Source organism: Pan paniscus, chromosome 5 (assembly GCF_029289425.2).
Source record: "Pan paniscus chromosome 5, NHGRI_mPanPan1-v2.0_pri, whole genome shotgun sequence".
In the NCBI taxonomy this organism is placed as follows: Eukaryota; Metazoa; Chordata; class Mammalia; order Primates; family Hominidae; genus Pan; species Pan paniscus.
Window position 1 is genome coordinate 162,052,763 of NC_073254.2, and position 16,121 is coordinate 162,068,883.

The 16,121-nt window shown below is 36.4% G+C and overlaps 1 protein-coding gene across 5 annotated transcripts in view; it reads right to left on the reverse strand.

The window, feature by feature from the left end:
- The window catches only part of NMBR (neuromedin B receptor), an 87,770-nt gene that overhangs the window by 18,904 nt on the left and 52,745 nt on the right, over positions 1–16,121 (reverse strand). For 2 of the 5 annotated variants that reach the window (XM_055114162.2, XM_003827713.7), the window contains exons 1-2: positions 9,812–11,260; positions 125–473 (exon numbers count right to left, since the gene is read on the reverse strand). In XM_055114162.2, the coding sequence (XP_054970137.1) occupies positions 125–473; positions 9,812–10,233 (771 nt within the window). In that variant the 5' untranslated portion in view covers positions 10,234–11,260. Of the gene's footprint in view, positions 1–124; positions 474–9,811; positions 11,261–16,121 lie in introns of those variants that run through there. The other 3 variants (XM_024929158.5, XM_055114163.2, XM_034962963.3) reach the window with 2 other exon arrangements.

The following is a 16,121-nucleotide window of genomic DNA, read 5'->3' on the forward strand; positions in this document are numbered from 1 at the left end:
TAAGGCCTGTGAAGGCCCAACTCTGTTCTCATCAGTCATAGGATTAAAAGCCCACAAAATAAAACAATAAATAGCAGTTACTTATTCTGACCACACACCACCAACCCACGCCTACTAAGCTTACCTGTTTTTTGGTATGTTCGTTGTATTCTCCAGGAAGATTGTGTGCGCTTTTAATTAAGGTCTTTGCAATATGATAATAATAAATGCTAATAATAGCAAGTGGTATGAGGAAATAGACCAAGAAAATGAGCACTGAATGAATCTTTGGATGTAATTCATCTGTTTGAGGGTATGGGATACATGCTGTGAAGCTGCTATTATCCAAGCTACTGATGCGCGCCACTTCTGAAAACACCGCTTCGGGAACTGCCAGCAACACGGAGACCACCCAGACACCCATGGCCTTCACACAGGTCCACAGCAATGCCCCTGACGTCTGCATGTCCATGGGGTTAACGATGGCTCTGTACCTGGGAAAATGATACATCTCAAGTTATTCCAGAAAGAAAGAAAGGAAAGAAAAAAGAGAAAGAAAAGAAAGAAAGAAAAAGAAAGGAAGAAAGGGAGGGAGACAGAAAGGAAGAAAGGGAGAGAGAGAGAAAGAAAGAAAGAGAGAAAGAAAGAGAGAAAGAGAGAGAGAAAGAGAGAGAGAAAGAAAGAGAGAAAGAAAGAGAGAAAGAAAAAAAGAAAGAAAGAAAGAAAGAAAGAAAGAAAGAAAGAAAAGAAAAGAAAGAAGAGAGGAATGGAGAGGAAAGGAAAGGGAAGGAGAAAAGAAAAGGGAAGGAAGGAAGGAAGGAAAGAAGGGAGAAGAGAAAAACATTCTGCTTAGTAAGAGAGATGCCAACAATATTCTGTCTTTATAGCTCAAATTTATTTATTCCCTGGCTGCTTAAAAGTGTATGGAAGACCTAAGGTTCCTGGTGTCTCTCAGTCTACAAGTCATTCCACTACTTATTAGCACAGAAAACAAAAAGAGAGAGAAAAATATTTTAAATTGGCATTTCCTAAATCCTAGTCATTTCATTTCCAAAATCCTGGACATTAGTTTACCTCTTAAATTCTTCTAAATCTCTATATGTTACATCTATCATAATGTATTGAATACCAAGTATAAGATATTCACAAAATAATATTATTCAATTCTTCCTTGATACTTTTCCATAGCTTCTGAGCATGAGCCCCTTCACTCTTTTTCTAAGGACATTAATGAATTTTAGAAACTAATCTAGATTGGTCATACTACATTTTGACAAAATAAAATAAATAAAAGACTAATCTAGATTGGGATTTTCTCCATAATCCAATAATAAGGACTGAAAAACTTGAAAGCAGAACAATATTCTGTCTTTATAGCTCAAATTTATTTCATGTCAAGATCCCATAAAATTCTTTTCTCCTCCAACCTAAAATATTAATGGCAATATACTAGCAGTGTACTAGTGATAAAGGAATCACACTCCAGGACACAGTAAACAATCCAAAACTTTCTACAGCTAACTCAAACACACATATTAAGTAAGGCAATGATGATGCAAACAATTCAAAATGGTATGTAAACCTCAAATTTTTTATATTTCTCTTTAAAGTATTTCAAGTGACAATATACCTAGCAAATAAGATGCAGTATCATAGGATTTCAGTTAGACAAATCTGAATTATTACCCCATCTCTGATATATTTTGGAAAATCACATTTATCGAGCACATCTCCACCTTCTTCTTGATTTTAATTTCTAAGATATTCTGTTAGCTTTACTTTCCATCATTTTTTTCTGAATTTTAAAATTTCTGCTATCATCTTTTGTTTCCTATAAGTTTTTTATGTTTTCAAATTATTTCTTTTTTATAGTGTCCTATTCCTATGTTATATGTGCACATTCTTGCCATGTATCTTTTTTTTTTTTTTTTGACAGGGTCTCACTCTGTCACCCAGGCTGGAGTGCAGTTGCCTGATCACAGCTCACTGCAATCTCCACCTCCCAGGTTCAAGCAATCCTCCCACCTTAGCCTCCCAAGTAGCTAGGACTACAGGTGTATGCCACCAAGCCTAGCTAATTTTTGTATTTTTGTAGAGAGGAGGTTTTGCCATGCTGCTCAGGCTGGTCTCATACTCCTCCTGGGCTCAAGTGATCTGCCGACCTCAGCCTCCCAAAGTGCTGGGGTTATAGGTATGAGGTACTGCAGCCAGCTCTTGCTATGTATCTATAAAACTAATACAAAAATAAAAATTTAATCTCTTTCCAGGTTGTTTGGTCTCTTTGTGCTGTAATCTCTCCCAATAAATTTGCATAATTATTGACTGACAATTCATATTTAAGAGCAAAGTACCAAAAAGTTGACTGTAATTTTTTTTCTGTGGAAGAAGACAAGGAAAGGGCAGAGAGGTTATCACTACAAAAAGATCAAGCCTTCTTTTTAGATTATCAAAAACCACAAAGGGTATTCTGAACTTTCCTCCACGTATTTAAAAAGGAGAAGAAAATGTCACTTCTCTACCTCATATCTAAGCACATATACTATTGTAGAAGTACTGTTGTAGTTTACTTGGGCTGCTATAATAAAGTACCATATACTGGGCAGCTTATAAACAACAGAAATTTGTCACAATTCTGAAGACTAGGAAATCTAAGATAAAGACATTGAGAGATTCAGTGTCTGGTGAGAGTCCCCCTTTTTTACATAGATAGATCTTCTTGCTGTTTATTCAAATGGTGGAAGGGTCAAGGGTCTCTTTGGAGTCTTTTATAAGGGTATGAATCCCATTCATGTGGGCCCCACTCTCATGACCTAATCACCTCCCAAAGGCCCACCTCTTAATGCCATCATCTTGGGGAGTAGGATTTCAACATATGAATTTTGGCCAACATAAACATTATATCATAGCATGCATTATAACTATAAAAGATATAGAGAAACTTTAAATAGAAATTAAAATAAAAAGTCTCTCATTTTGATAAGATTGCTAGAAACAGATACAGAAATCTCGGTTTACAGAAAGCAAGAAACCTAGCAGAAATGTTGGCCTTTCCAGCAAGGAGGATTATGAGCCACCTCCTGCAAGAAAAGATAGACCCCAATGATATTCTCTGAATGATACACATTTGAATAAAAGGGGAGAATTGAAAATCCTACAAAAACAGAAGTATAGTTGAAAATACAGATTACTGAAGTGTTATTAGTACTGAGACATAGCTTACAATTGTCGAAGAAAAATGTTGTATACCAACTGTGTGTATCTTTGAAAGGATAAAAAGCAAAAAATAAAATGAGATAGTGCAAATTAATGTGGACATGTTTTATTATGCTTCCTTCAAATATTTATAGACATGTGGGGAAAAGTATCTCTTAGTATAAAAAGTGTTTCACTGTGTATATTAGCATAGCAGGTATGTGTAAAAAGGTATATTTTCCCTTATAAATGGTCGCAGGAGGATATCCCTAACTGAAAACTAAATACTAGAGAATGTTGATCAAAAGGCATATAAAGAGAAAAATAATCACTATTCATGTATTAAACTTCAATAAATAAATAGATTTCTTCATCAATTCTTATTTTGGATCTCGCTTGTAACATCTGTGTAGTTTAAATTTTAATGTAAAGAGATAATTAAGTTTAATCATAAAACAAAATACATAATAAAAATGGGATATTTTTTACCTCTTACAGAGTCATCATAGCATCTCAAAAATCTCCATCTACACTAATCTTTCTAATGACACTACCCAAAATTTCTTTCTTTCTTTTTTTCTTATTAAACTTTCATTTTTCAGGCAAAGAATAGGTCCACACAAAGTCTGAGTGTGAACCGCATGATAAGAGAAAGGTCTTGCTCACTGTTATATCTCTAATACATAACACAATGCCTGGCCTGGCCAGTAGAGTCTATAGGGTCTCAATAAATGGTTGAAACTATAGCCTGAGCAACAAGGAGATCCTTATTAGGAGCAATTGTGGTAAAGTGGGTGGGAGTTGTTGGGTATTATCTTGAAGTGGGAATGGTGATGACAAACGGAGACTGAGTCTAATCTAATGATGCCTAAGACGCATCAATATTCAGAAACACAGAGAGAAGTAAAAAAAAGAGAGAATATGATTAGGCTTCTCTGTAGAGTTACTAATGCAGAATCCCTAGAATGTGAAATGTGGGATTCTGCATATTACTAACATTTCCAGGTGATTCTGATGATAAGCTGGGTTTAGAAACCATGTTTTAAGAGAGTTGTGTGCAGCAGTGAGCATCTTTGCCACAGGCTTCCTGCAAGGTGCAGTGCAATGGGTGCACATTCAGCAACAGAATGGATAGTATCCAGAATCCAGCAGAAATTCAGCATTTGAAGAATCAGATGCCTGCTCTTTAATTATGATATGTCACATCATGAGGAAGACATCATTCTTCTTTTGCAAATAAGGAAAGCACCACCTTATGGCCATGAGTTTTGTGCTGTTTTATCCTTTTTCTCCAAGAAAAACATTTGGATGTAACGGATACATGGTTAGCAGCACCCAGGAACCATAAACCCAAGCCTGATGCAATCCCTCCTTATTTATAGTGTGTCCCAAAAGTTTCAGATCAAGGTAGATGAATAACCTTCAAAAGCTACAAGCAACATATAAATTATGGCAATATTATGAATCTTGTGAGAATTATACAGTGCCTTTCTAATTCAATGTGTGAAATTACTTCTAAGTATAAAAGAAAGAGATAAACTAGAAGTGTTCAAGATCAGTGAATAAAAGATATCTAATTTATTGGAGTCAAATAACATTTATTTAACAATAAGCCCCATAAATTCAAATTAAAAACTAATAAATTACGTGCAGAAACTACAATTGATTCTGTTTCTATGGTTATATAAAAATAACAGAGAATTGGTTATGGAAAGCAAATTTTTCTTTTTGAAAAGGCTACGAGAAAGCTCTCAGAAAAACCTATGACTCACATTTTGTGAAAGTATGGGTCATTTTATATTTTCCAACTTTTCTTTTCCCTGCCCTTGGTTTCCTCCCTTTTTAGTCCTGTGGTGTGTTGTTTGTATCCTTATTTTTAAGCTGCCTTACATTCTCCTGTCGCAGGTCTGATATGGTTTGGCTCTGCATCCCCAACAAAATCTCATGTGGAATTGTAATCCCCAGTGGTTGAGAGAGGGACCTGATGGGAGGTGACTGGATCATGGGGGCAAATTTCCCCTTCCTGTTCTCATGGTAGTGAGTGAGTTCTCATGAGATCTGGTTGTTTGAAAGCGTGTAGCACTTCCCCCTTAGCTCTCTCTCTCCTGCCACCATGTGAAGACATGCTTGCTTCCCCTTCACCCTTCTGCCATGTTTCTAAGTCTCCTGAGGCCTCCCCAGCCATGCCTCCTGTACAGCCTGTGGAACTGTGAGTCAATTAAACCTCTTTTCTTTATAAGTTACCAAATTTCAGGTAGTTCTTTATAGCAGTGTGAGTAATACAAAGCTGAACAAAAATAAGTTGAACATAAATAAGTCATCACTCTAGCATTATAGGGTGAGTGTGGACTATTGTTCTAAAGAGAAGCACACTCTTGGTGCCAATCTCACTACCAATTAAGAGACTGAGAGGCAAGGGCTATGGAGCAAAAAAGAAAGCATCATCTCCAGTCAGGGGCAGCTGGCTAACATGAACCTGAGCTTCAGTCAGGAGTTTTGATGAGAAAACAGCAAACAGTTAACAGCACTCCCTCCCACCACTGAACAAAGACTGATGGAAAAGTCCTATGAAGCCTAGGGAGTGTTAGACCCAGGGCCTGTATCCAATCTATTTCAGTATCTTAACAAATAATTACACTCAATAAAATATCTGTTTGCATTGATATAATATACAAATAATATTAATGATTCAAGACTTTGTCTACTGACCTAGTTATGGAATGAAATCTGATTATCCTAACCAGCACTCAAAAACTTGGATTTTGTATTAATAACTATTAATGCATTAGAAACTTAATCAGATTTGGTACAACATTATTTTTGCATTTAATCCAACATTGGCTATTTGGTATCAGAAGAAAGTATCACCCAATACATTAAACTAATATTAGTTTATTTTTATGGTTTTTATAGTTTTATTTTTTAAATTTAATTTATAAATGCGTTTTGGTTAACAGTTATATAAGAAGCCACAATAAAGAATTGATATCTAGTTTTATATTTGTTAATACATGAAATTATGAAGTTTACAGTTTAGCACTAGGAATCTGTGAGAATTTTTCCTATGAAAGAAAAAGGAAAACTCCATTCCTAAGAGTTATTTGCATTTTAATAATGTGCCATCAGAGGCCAAAAGATCTTCAAGAATCAAAGAAATAACATTCCAAATTTGGAAATGCAGCTACTCATATACAGAGAAGGAGATAACTATAACTCCAACCAGGAGCAAAATATGGCTTATGGGGCACCACCAACCTGATGTCACAGCACACACGTCCCAATACTCCACGGGGGGAGGTGAAAATATGTGTGTGTTTGTGTGTATGTGTATATGTATAAAAGTGTTAGAAACATGACAGAATATAGAAATACTTTTAATCAACTACTTTATGTAAGCAAGCAAGCAATATACATTTTCAAAATTGTAACAAAAATGTCTATCAAGATAACAGTTAAAAAAAATAATAAAAAATTAAGACTACCACTATCACCACTTCATACCATGCACTGTCTCTCCTCCAGCCATACTGGTTATGATGATGTGCCTCTGAGGCATGACTGCAGTGGGCACAAAAGCTGTTGCCTAGGGATGTGTCTGCTGAAACTCCTCGGAAGAGTTTGGAAAGTTGAGGATTAATAATCACAGACACCAGCAAGGAGCAGTGGCTCACACTTGTAATCCCAACACTTTGAGAAGCTGAGGTGGGCAGATCGCTTGAGGTCAGCAGTTCGAGACCAGCCTGGCCAACATGGTGAAACCCTGTCTCTACTAAAAATACAAAAATTAGCCAGGCATAGTGGCCTGTGCCTGTAATCTCAGCTACTCAGGAGGCTGAGGCAGGAGATTTGCTTGAACCTGGGAGGCAGAGGTTGCAGTGAGCCGAGATCGCACCCCTACACTCCAGCCTGAGTGACAGAGCAAGATTCTGTCTCAAAAAAATAAAATATAATAATAATCGCAGATACCAGTGTCATCTGACCACCCTTTGGCCATATCAGACAAGGTGTTTTAGGCCTCAAGGTGGATTCAAAATATTTGTGTTTTTCATTTTAGTCTCTGCAATCTAATGATGCTGACATCAATGAAGTGTAGAATATGAGTCTCCACTTCACATTGGAATATGCTTTCTGAAATCTAATTATCTTCCTGGGTTTTTTTCTATGTACTGTGATCTCTATAGGCAAAGAGATCTTAGGCAAAGATCTTGTTAGGCAAAGACACTTAGGCCATCTGTGAAGACAGGATATATGATAAAAATAATTGAATTTGTTGTTTAAAGACTCTAATAACATAATTTTTATTTGTTTATTATAGTTTTTATTGCTGCAACTACTACTTAATTTTGAATTCAAGGTGCTTCTTTTATTTTGCAGTTACATTTTATGATGTTTTTTCACTGTAATAAATCTAATGAATCAGCTCCTGTACTCTTTTTTTTTTTTTTAATGCTTGGGTGTTTTGTTTTAAACTCAGCTTTTAAGTCTGCTGGTAAATAAAAAATACTATTAGTAATTTCTTATACCAAGAATTGTAATAATGTGGATTAATGGTGAAGAGTTCAGACTTTAAATGGCGTTCAAACATGTTGGCACCATCAGTGGCTAGCTGTGAGATCATAAAAATGTTGCTGAATTTCTAATCTGTTTTCTTAGCTTTTAAGTTTTTAATTTAAATAAAATAATGCCTATCTAACAGCATTGTGAGGGTTGAAAAATTACACAAAAAAAGTTAGCACTGTGCTAAGCGCAATTAATCCTACAATTGATTCCACATCCACAAGAAATCATAGCTTTTGGTGAGATATAGTAAGAAGTCATCAAGTACTAGTCAACTATTGATTGCTATGCTCTAGAAGAAAAATAGAAGTGTAGACAATATATAACAAACCATTTCCAACCCATTTTAAGTGAATCATGGAATATATTGCATAACTTCATCAACAGTTACTCAGGTTTCCTAGTTTATATTTCCTAAACACATACTGGTAGACAAGGGTAGCCTACGGACCAAGTAGAAGAGGCATCTCACCTTTCCTTATTGTTATTACTAAAGTATTCATCCTGTATTCACAGAATATATGATGCACAAATGAAACAGAGAAAGTCAGTAAATATATAAGGATTATTATTTTCTCTGATCTAGGCCAGGGCAAATTTACCTGTGTAAATGGTCATGTGTCGCCATGACAATAGATTGTAAAAACTGGTGTGAAATAAACTCCAACCCTGGGTCTTGCTACCAATGCCATGTCTTTAGAATAAAAGCACAATGATAGTAATTTAAACTACTGTGGTTGCTAATCATTAAGTTTTATTCTAATCACTAAGTAGGTTTTTTAAACTTTCTAGGTAAAATAAGATTGCATAAAGAGGGGCAGCTAAACTAGTCATATTTTTGCTTTGAAATTCAGAGAAAGTATTTTAAAAGATAATAGAAATGCTGCCACATAAACAAAATTAGGTACATAATTTATACAAAAGGCACCTAAGTTTCCAGGAGTGTGGTTTTTAAGAAAGTGAATCATTCTCTGTTTCTCAAGTCTCTGTTGAATGCTGTGTTTCCCTCAGTCAGGATTAACTCTTCAATGCCAAAGTAGTATTCCAGTATTCTTGCAAATACCAGGAAATTCAGATACAGACTTATTTTTCATTAGCAATTGAATATGTAAATTAAAGAGGAGAGGGCATACCACCTTAATTATCCAAGTTAATTGTTTATCTAAATAGCTTAAGTCAGTCCTCCATTCCCACCAAGGGAATTAAACCACAGCTCCATGAAAAGGTACCTAATTTTGCATTTTCCCCCACCCCTATCCAAACATTCCCTTCTGCTTAAATGGACCCTGAGTCAGGAGACTTGGATTTTCCTCCCTGGTCTTCCGCTAGAAATTACATTCCCTGGGCCTCAATATGCACATCTGAAAAATGACAGAGTTGAACTAGTTGATGTGCAAAATAGAATAATGGACACTTCACACCCTTAACATATGTCAAAAGCAGATTTAATATCAAAGATGTATTTTGGGTACCTATCTGTGGAAAAAAAAAAGTCTCTTAGCTTCAGGTATTAAACAAGAAGAATGTGAAAAGTCATCTGCCCAAAGAACATTTATTAATCTAATTGGTTTTACTTCTAAGAAATAGTAAAATTCAGTTAATAAATTTAAGTAAGTTCTCCTCTTACTTGAAAGAAATAAAAATTAAATATTTGCCTAATATTAAGCAGACATTCTTACCTATTAGATTCTTACTCTACTGCATAAAGTACACTTATAAGATTTTAAGCACACACAGAAAGCTTCAACAAGATACTCGCTCTTTTGCATATTTATTCTATAGCTTTTCTATGAAATAATATTCCCTAAGTGTCGGAGGTGGGGCTAGGAGATGCAATTTTAAATGCAATTTCAATTGTTTTTTTAAAACATAGTAATTTTCTTATATTTTTCCAAGCCTCACATGTCAGTCCGTTTTAACTCTGTTTACTCTACTTCCCAGGTACACACTCTCTCCCTCTCTTCCTCTCCACACCCAACCTTTCCTTGCGTCCTTCTGCCAGTAGGTGCACTCCGGGTGAGTCTTCTCTACTCGCCCCTCTCCACGACTTTTCCAAGCCACCCACAGCTACCTGTGCTCTTACCTGTCGGCGCTGAGGGCAGTGAGAGTGAACACGGAAACCCCCACGGAAGTGAGCTGGATGACAGGGATCAGTTTGCAGCCCACCTTGCCAAACATCCACTCGTCGAAGAAGTAGCGCGAGGCGTCCACCGGGACGCAGGTGAGCAGCAGCAGCAAGTCCCCGGCCGCCAGGTTAGAGATGAAGATGTTGGGGACGCTCCTCATGGCGCTGTTGGTGATGAAGATCTTCACCAGTATGATGTTGCCCAGCAAGCCCACGGTGATGATGAGCAGGTAGAGGGACGGGATCACACAGCGGATCACCAACTCCGCGGTGGTCCCGTCCGAGGCCGGCAGGAAATCCCTTTCCCACCCCTCGGGAACGGAACCGCTCTCATTCGCGCCGGTGGTCACCGAGAGGTTGGAAAGAGACTTAGAGGGCATGATCTCCTTTCCAGCAGAGTCCGCTGGAGTTTTCACGCGCTCCGGTGCCCTGAGGACTGAACGCCCACGATTTAGGTTTAATCGATGTCCCTCCCTCTCGCCCCTGCAAGTTTACTGTCCGCGGGGCGCGCCTCACAGCGCCACGTCCCTGAGTTCAGGACCTGGGGAGGGGTCTGTCCACACACTCGGGCGCTCCGCTTCGAGAGGGGGGAAATGGCTCCGGCTAACTCTGAATTTAAATTAAAAAAAAAAAAAAAAAAAAAGCAAAGCGGTTGCGTCTTTGTTCCGTATTCAGTGGTTTGTTCTCGCGGTTATCTAGCGGAAAACAGCCTTTCAGGAACAAGGAGCTGTCCCCTGGGGATCAGTAGAAGCACCTGCCGGACTGTTCGCCCAGAGAAGCAGAAGTCATCCTGGCGCTGTCCAGCGGGCCGCGGCTGAAATCCCGGGAACTAGCGCGGGGCCACCTGCAACCTGCTTTTCCCACAGCTTTGCTCTTGTTTGTGAAGTTCCTGTTGTATTGTGTGGAACTGGAGGGGAGGTCAGTCCTCCATGCATGTGTGTGTGCCCCTATATACATCCATCCTTATCCGCCTCCAAGCAGGAGGAGCCCCAGGCAAGAACTTTGGAATCTCTGAGGATTAAAGGGCTGAGTTGGCAAGTCCCTAATGCTGAAACACAGAATTTAGGGGGAAAAAATGAGTGCCAAAGAATGAAGCTCATAAATGAAATCCTCTCGCTACTCTTCTTCTGATCATCTACTGTTCTTACCTTAAATGTGAAAATTATTTCCTATAGTTGGCATATTATTTTTAAATTTATATTTTATTGAATTATAACGTGTATAACGTACACATTTCTTAATCGTTCTGCTTAATCTAACCATCATTCAGAGCCCACAATCTAGCCACCATCTCCCAAAATAACCACCATTTGGCTTGTTATTGAATAAGTGTGCCTCCTATTGAGCATCGTATAAATGGAATCATTCAGCATACACCCTTGTGTCTAGGTTCTTTCACTCGACACCATATCTGTGAGATCCACTCATGTTTTTTCTCAGGTGGCATTTTTCATTACTGTATACTACATCATTTTATAAATATACCACAGTTTGTTTATCCATTCTATATTGATTAACATTTGGGTTCCTTACAATTTTAGTCAACCTGAGTAACGTTTCTATGAACATTCTTTTACATGTGTTCAGGTGCACATTTGAATAAATCCCAGGTGTGGATTTGCCAGGTCATAGTACTTGAGTATGTTCAGCTTTACTGGAAACTGACAATTTTTCAAAATAAATTACTAACTTATTTTTTCTTTTGGAACCTGGCTTGACAATTTTATTTGTTAATTCTATCTATTAAGGCAGAGTATATGTATGCTTACGATTGAGTAATGCCACTCGTAGATATATATTCAATAAACATCTGATATGCTGTTTTAAATAGGTTGTCCCTAAGAACAAAACAGTTTCCCAAATCACCACCATCTGAGTCTAATGTAAACTGATCAGAAATGGTGGCTCAGTTCTGGAGTTAGCTAAATAACACTCTTCATTAGGGAAAACATTTGACTAGTTCTTTGTTATTAAAGGATAAAATTGAACAATTGAATAATAACAATGTAACTAGCCAAGGACTACCTATGATGATCTAGCCATAAACTGATAAGATGTGTATATATGCAATGTCATTTATAAATTAAGCAACTTTTCCAGATATTGCCCACCAAGAGCACTGTCACATCAAAATTGAATTAGACAAGGTAAACATTTGCATTGTAATCAATTTTAAGTTTTATGTTTTCTAACTCAAAAGTCCTTATTGTACTCTTCTGGAATTTCACTACTTAAAATAATTCATTATAAAATTAAGATTAGTTAAATAGAATATTTATATATAAATATATTTGAATATATAAATATTCTATTTATATTTATAAAAATTATACACATATATAGAGGGAGAGGGAGCAAGAGAAAGAGGAAAAGAGAGCAAGGAAATTAATATTACATGTAAGTTGAGAAATGTCTCTAGGAATTTTATCTCCAAAGTTATTTGTTTTCTTTTTAACATCCAATATTACTCTACAGAATAAATTACTAAAGCAATCTTCTAATTATGAAGTGTCTAAAATTCAAACTGCAACTATGCCATTTTAACATATTTTATATAAAAATATATTGAAATCGAAATTACTGTATGAATTTTTATATTCTCCTCATTGTGTTTGTGTGTTCCTAATCATTTAGAAGAGAAAAAAATGTTTAGTCTAAAAACTGGATTAATAAATATCCAATTGACAGGCATTGTAGAAACAAGCCATCTGGATTGAATTTTCTTCATTTTAAGTAAATTTATATGTATTTACTTAAAGATTTGTGTTCATTGTAGTGAAGAATATAATGAATATTTTAATAATTTTTTTGGTATTTTATTAAAATGTTATAAAGTTATTATAATAATGTGTTATTTAGATTCATCACAAAATTATATATAAGAACACAGTATTGTCTCATATTAATAGAATGCACACACATCAAAGGTAAACATCTACTGGAATGAAACACTATTTGTTTATTTATGTTTTGAGACAGGGTCTTGCTCTGTCACTCAGGCATATGCAGTGGCATGAAGATGGCTCACTATAGCCTCAACCTCCTTCATTCAAACAATTCTCCTGCCTCACCTTCCCCATGTAGCTGGGACTGCAAGTGTGCCCCACCATGCCTGGCTAACTTTTTAAATTTTTTGTAGACATGGGGTCTCACTTTGTTGCCCCGGCTGGTCTCAAATTCTTGGGCTCAAGCAATCCTCTTGCCTCAGCCTCCCAAATGTCTATAATTATAGGCATGAGCCATAGCACCCAGCCATACAAACAGTTTTATTGTATTCAATATGTCATATACCATATTAGGTTTCTTAGACTCATATACTTAATGTTTATCAATATTCCTGGATAAAAATACTTGAGTCTTAACATGATTCACAGAGACAACATAAATTGTCTAATTTGAAAGAGACCTCATGAAACTGCATTTTGAAATTTATTGTATTTGAAATCAGTGTCTGTTATGTCTCTTTGTTTCTGGAGAAAGCAATTGTGTCAAAAAAATGTGATTTCTATATAAATGAAGTATACATTTTTAATCCTGAGTATTTGATGTTTATAAATACACATTGTATATTTTATTGCCCTAGTACAGGAACTGTTCAGAACCATATTGATGCTGTTTCAAATTCATTGACATGAGTATTATTGTTGTAAGTGAATATGAAGAATTTGAAATTTAAACCAATTTTGTAATCCTCGTCTGCTTCAATGTATCTATCCTTCAGTGTATTATGAAAAAATATAAAATACTATACTTATGGAGACATTTTATAGGTTTTTCTTAAGATCATGACAAAGGCAAGTATACCCGCTATTATCATTGTTATTTAACACACTGGAGGAGATTCCAAGCAATGCTATTGCAACAGAAATGGAAATGAAAAGCATAAAATTTGAGAGAAAGGAGATACTAATACAAATATATAATATTAAAATTAAAATGGAACTGGCAAAAGAACAGAAAAAAACATTAATGGAAGAGAATACAAAGTTCAAAGTCAGTTGCTTGTAGATAAGGAAACAACACTCAAATGTGTATTGCAACAAATAAACACTTAGTAGATAATACTGGGAAAACTGTTTCACAGGCAAGAAGAATAAAACAGAGTCTCTATGTAATACTATATGTAGTATTATAATTCTAGTGCATTAAAGGTCACAGTATGAAAAAGTAATTTGGGGAAGATAATAGAAGAAAATCTTAAAGAATATATATGAGACCACGGGGGTGGGAAGTGATTCCTACTTCAAGTCAAGATGGAGTAATAGAGAATACACTGAAAACATAAAAACCAGACAAAACATATTAAACAGTAGTTTTTAGACATTGGCAGCACAAAACAGTGATCCCTAAGACAGGTTTAACAGATGAGATGAGCTCTACCATTGCTCTATCTTACTGCCTAGAGAAAGAGTTTTCAGCCCATGCACAAGGATAAGGAATCCACAGTGAGCCTGGAAGTCTCTCTTACTTGAGAAGATGGAATTGGAATCAGCAGAACAGAGAAAAGTGAGTCATACAGAGAAAGAACTCTGGAGATTCACAGAATTTCCCCTTGGGTTTTCAGCTAAATACGTGTTTCTATCTGCATGTGGGAAAATTAACCAATTCTCAGGAAAACACTTACCCAAAAAGGGTGAATTAGTGATTTAAAGAAGCCAAGTTCCTACCAGCCACAGTATAACAACCTTGTAAACACATTGTTTTAGGTACATTACTTAGAAGTGTATTGTGTTTGTAGTTAGGAAAAATTAACCATAGACCAAAGGCTTCTCTGGTCTTGCCCTCAAAGCTTAAAAGCAAGGATTAAAATGGTAAAACTAGTTCTAAGAAACCTGATGGTATCTTAGAAAAAAACTTAAGAATTTTTTTTCTTTTTTTTTTTAATTATACTTTAAGTTTTAGGGTACATGTGCACAACGTGCAGGTTTGTTACAAATGTATACATGTGCCATGTTGGTGTGCTGCACACATTAACTCATCATTTAGCATTAGGTATATCTCCTAATGCTATCCTTCCCCCCTCCCCCCACCCCACAACAGTCCCTGGTGTGTGATGTTCCCCTTCCTGTGTCCATGTGTTCTCATTGTTCAATTCCCACCTATGAGTGAGAACATGCAGTGTTTGGTTTTTTGTCCTTGCGATAGTTTGCTGAGAATGATGGTTTCCAGCTTCATCCATGTCCCTACAAAGGACAGGAACTCATCATTTTTTATGGCTGCATAGTATTCCATGGTGTATATGTGCCACATTTTCTTAATCCAGTCTATCATTGTTGGACATTTGGGTTGGTTCCAAGTCTTTGCCATTGTGAATAGTTCCACAATAAACATACGTGTGCATGTGTTTTTATAGCAGCATGATTTATAATCCTTTGGGTATATACCCAGTAATGGGATGGCTGGGTCAAATGGTAATTCTAGTTCTAGATCCCTGAGGAATCGCCACACTGACTTCCATAATGGTTGAACTAGTTTACAGTCCCACCAACAGTGTAAAAGTGTTCCTATTTCTCCACATCCTCTCCGACACCTGTTGTTTCCTGACTTTTTAATGATTGCCATTCTAACTGGTGTGAGATGGTATCTCCTTGTGGTTTTGATTTGCATTTCTCTGATGGCCAGTGATGGTGAGCATTTTTTCATGTCTCTTTTGGCTGCATAAATGTCTTCTTTTCAGCAATGTCTGTTCATATCCTTCGCCGACTTTTTGATGGGGTTGTTTTTTTCTTGTAAATTTGTTTGAGTTCATTGTAGATTCTGGATATTTGCCCTTTGTCAGGTGAGTAGATTGCAAAAATTTTCTCCCATTCTGTAGGTTGCCTGTTCACTCTGATGGTAGTTTCTTTTGCTGTGCAGAAGCTCTTTAGTTTAATTAGATCCCATTTGTCAATTTTGGCTTTTGTTGCCATTGCTTTTGGTGTTTTAGACATGAAGTCCTTGCCCATGCCTATGTCCTGAATGGTATTGCCTAGGTTTTCTTCTAGGGTTTTTATTGTTTTAGGTCTAACATTTAAGTCTTTAATCCATCTGGAATTAATTTTTGTATAAGTTGTAAGGAAGGGATCCAGTTTCAGCTTTCTACATATGGCTGACCAGTTTTCCCAGCACCATTTATTAAATAGGGAATCCTTTCCCCATTTCTTGTTTTTGTTAGGTTTGTCAAAGATCAGATAGTTATAGATATGTGGCATTATTTCTGAAGGCTCTGTACTGTTCCATTGGTCTATATCTCTGTTTTGGTACCAGTACCATGCTGTTTTGGTTACTG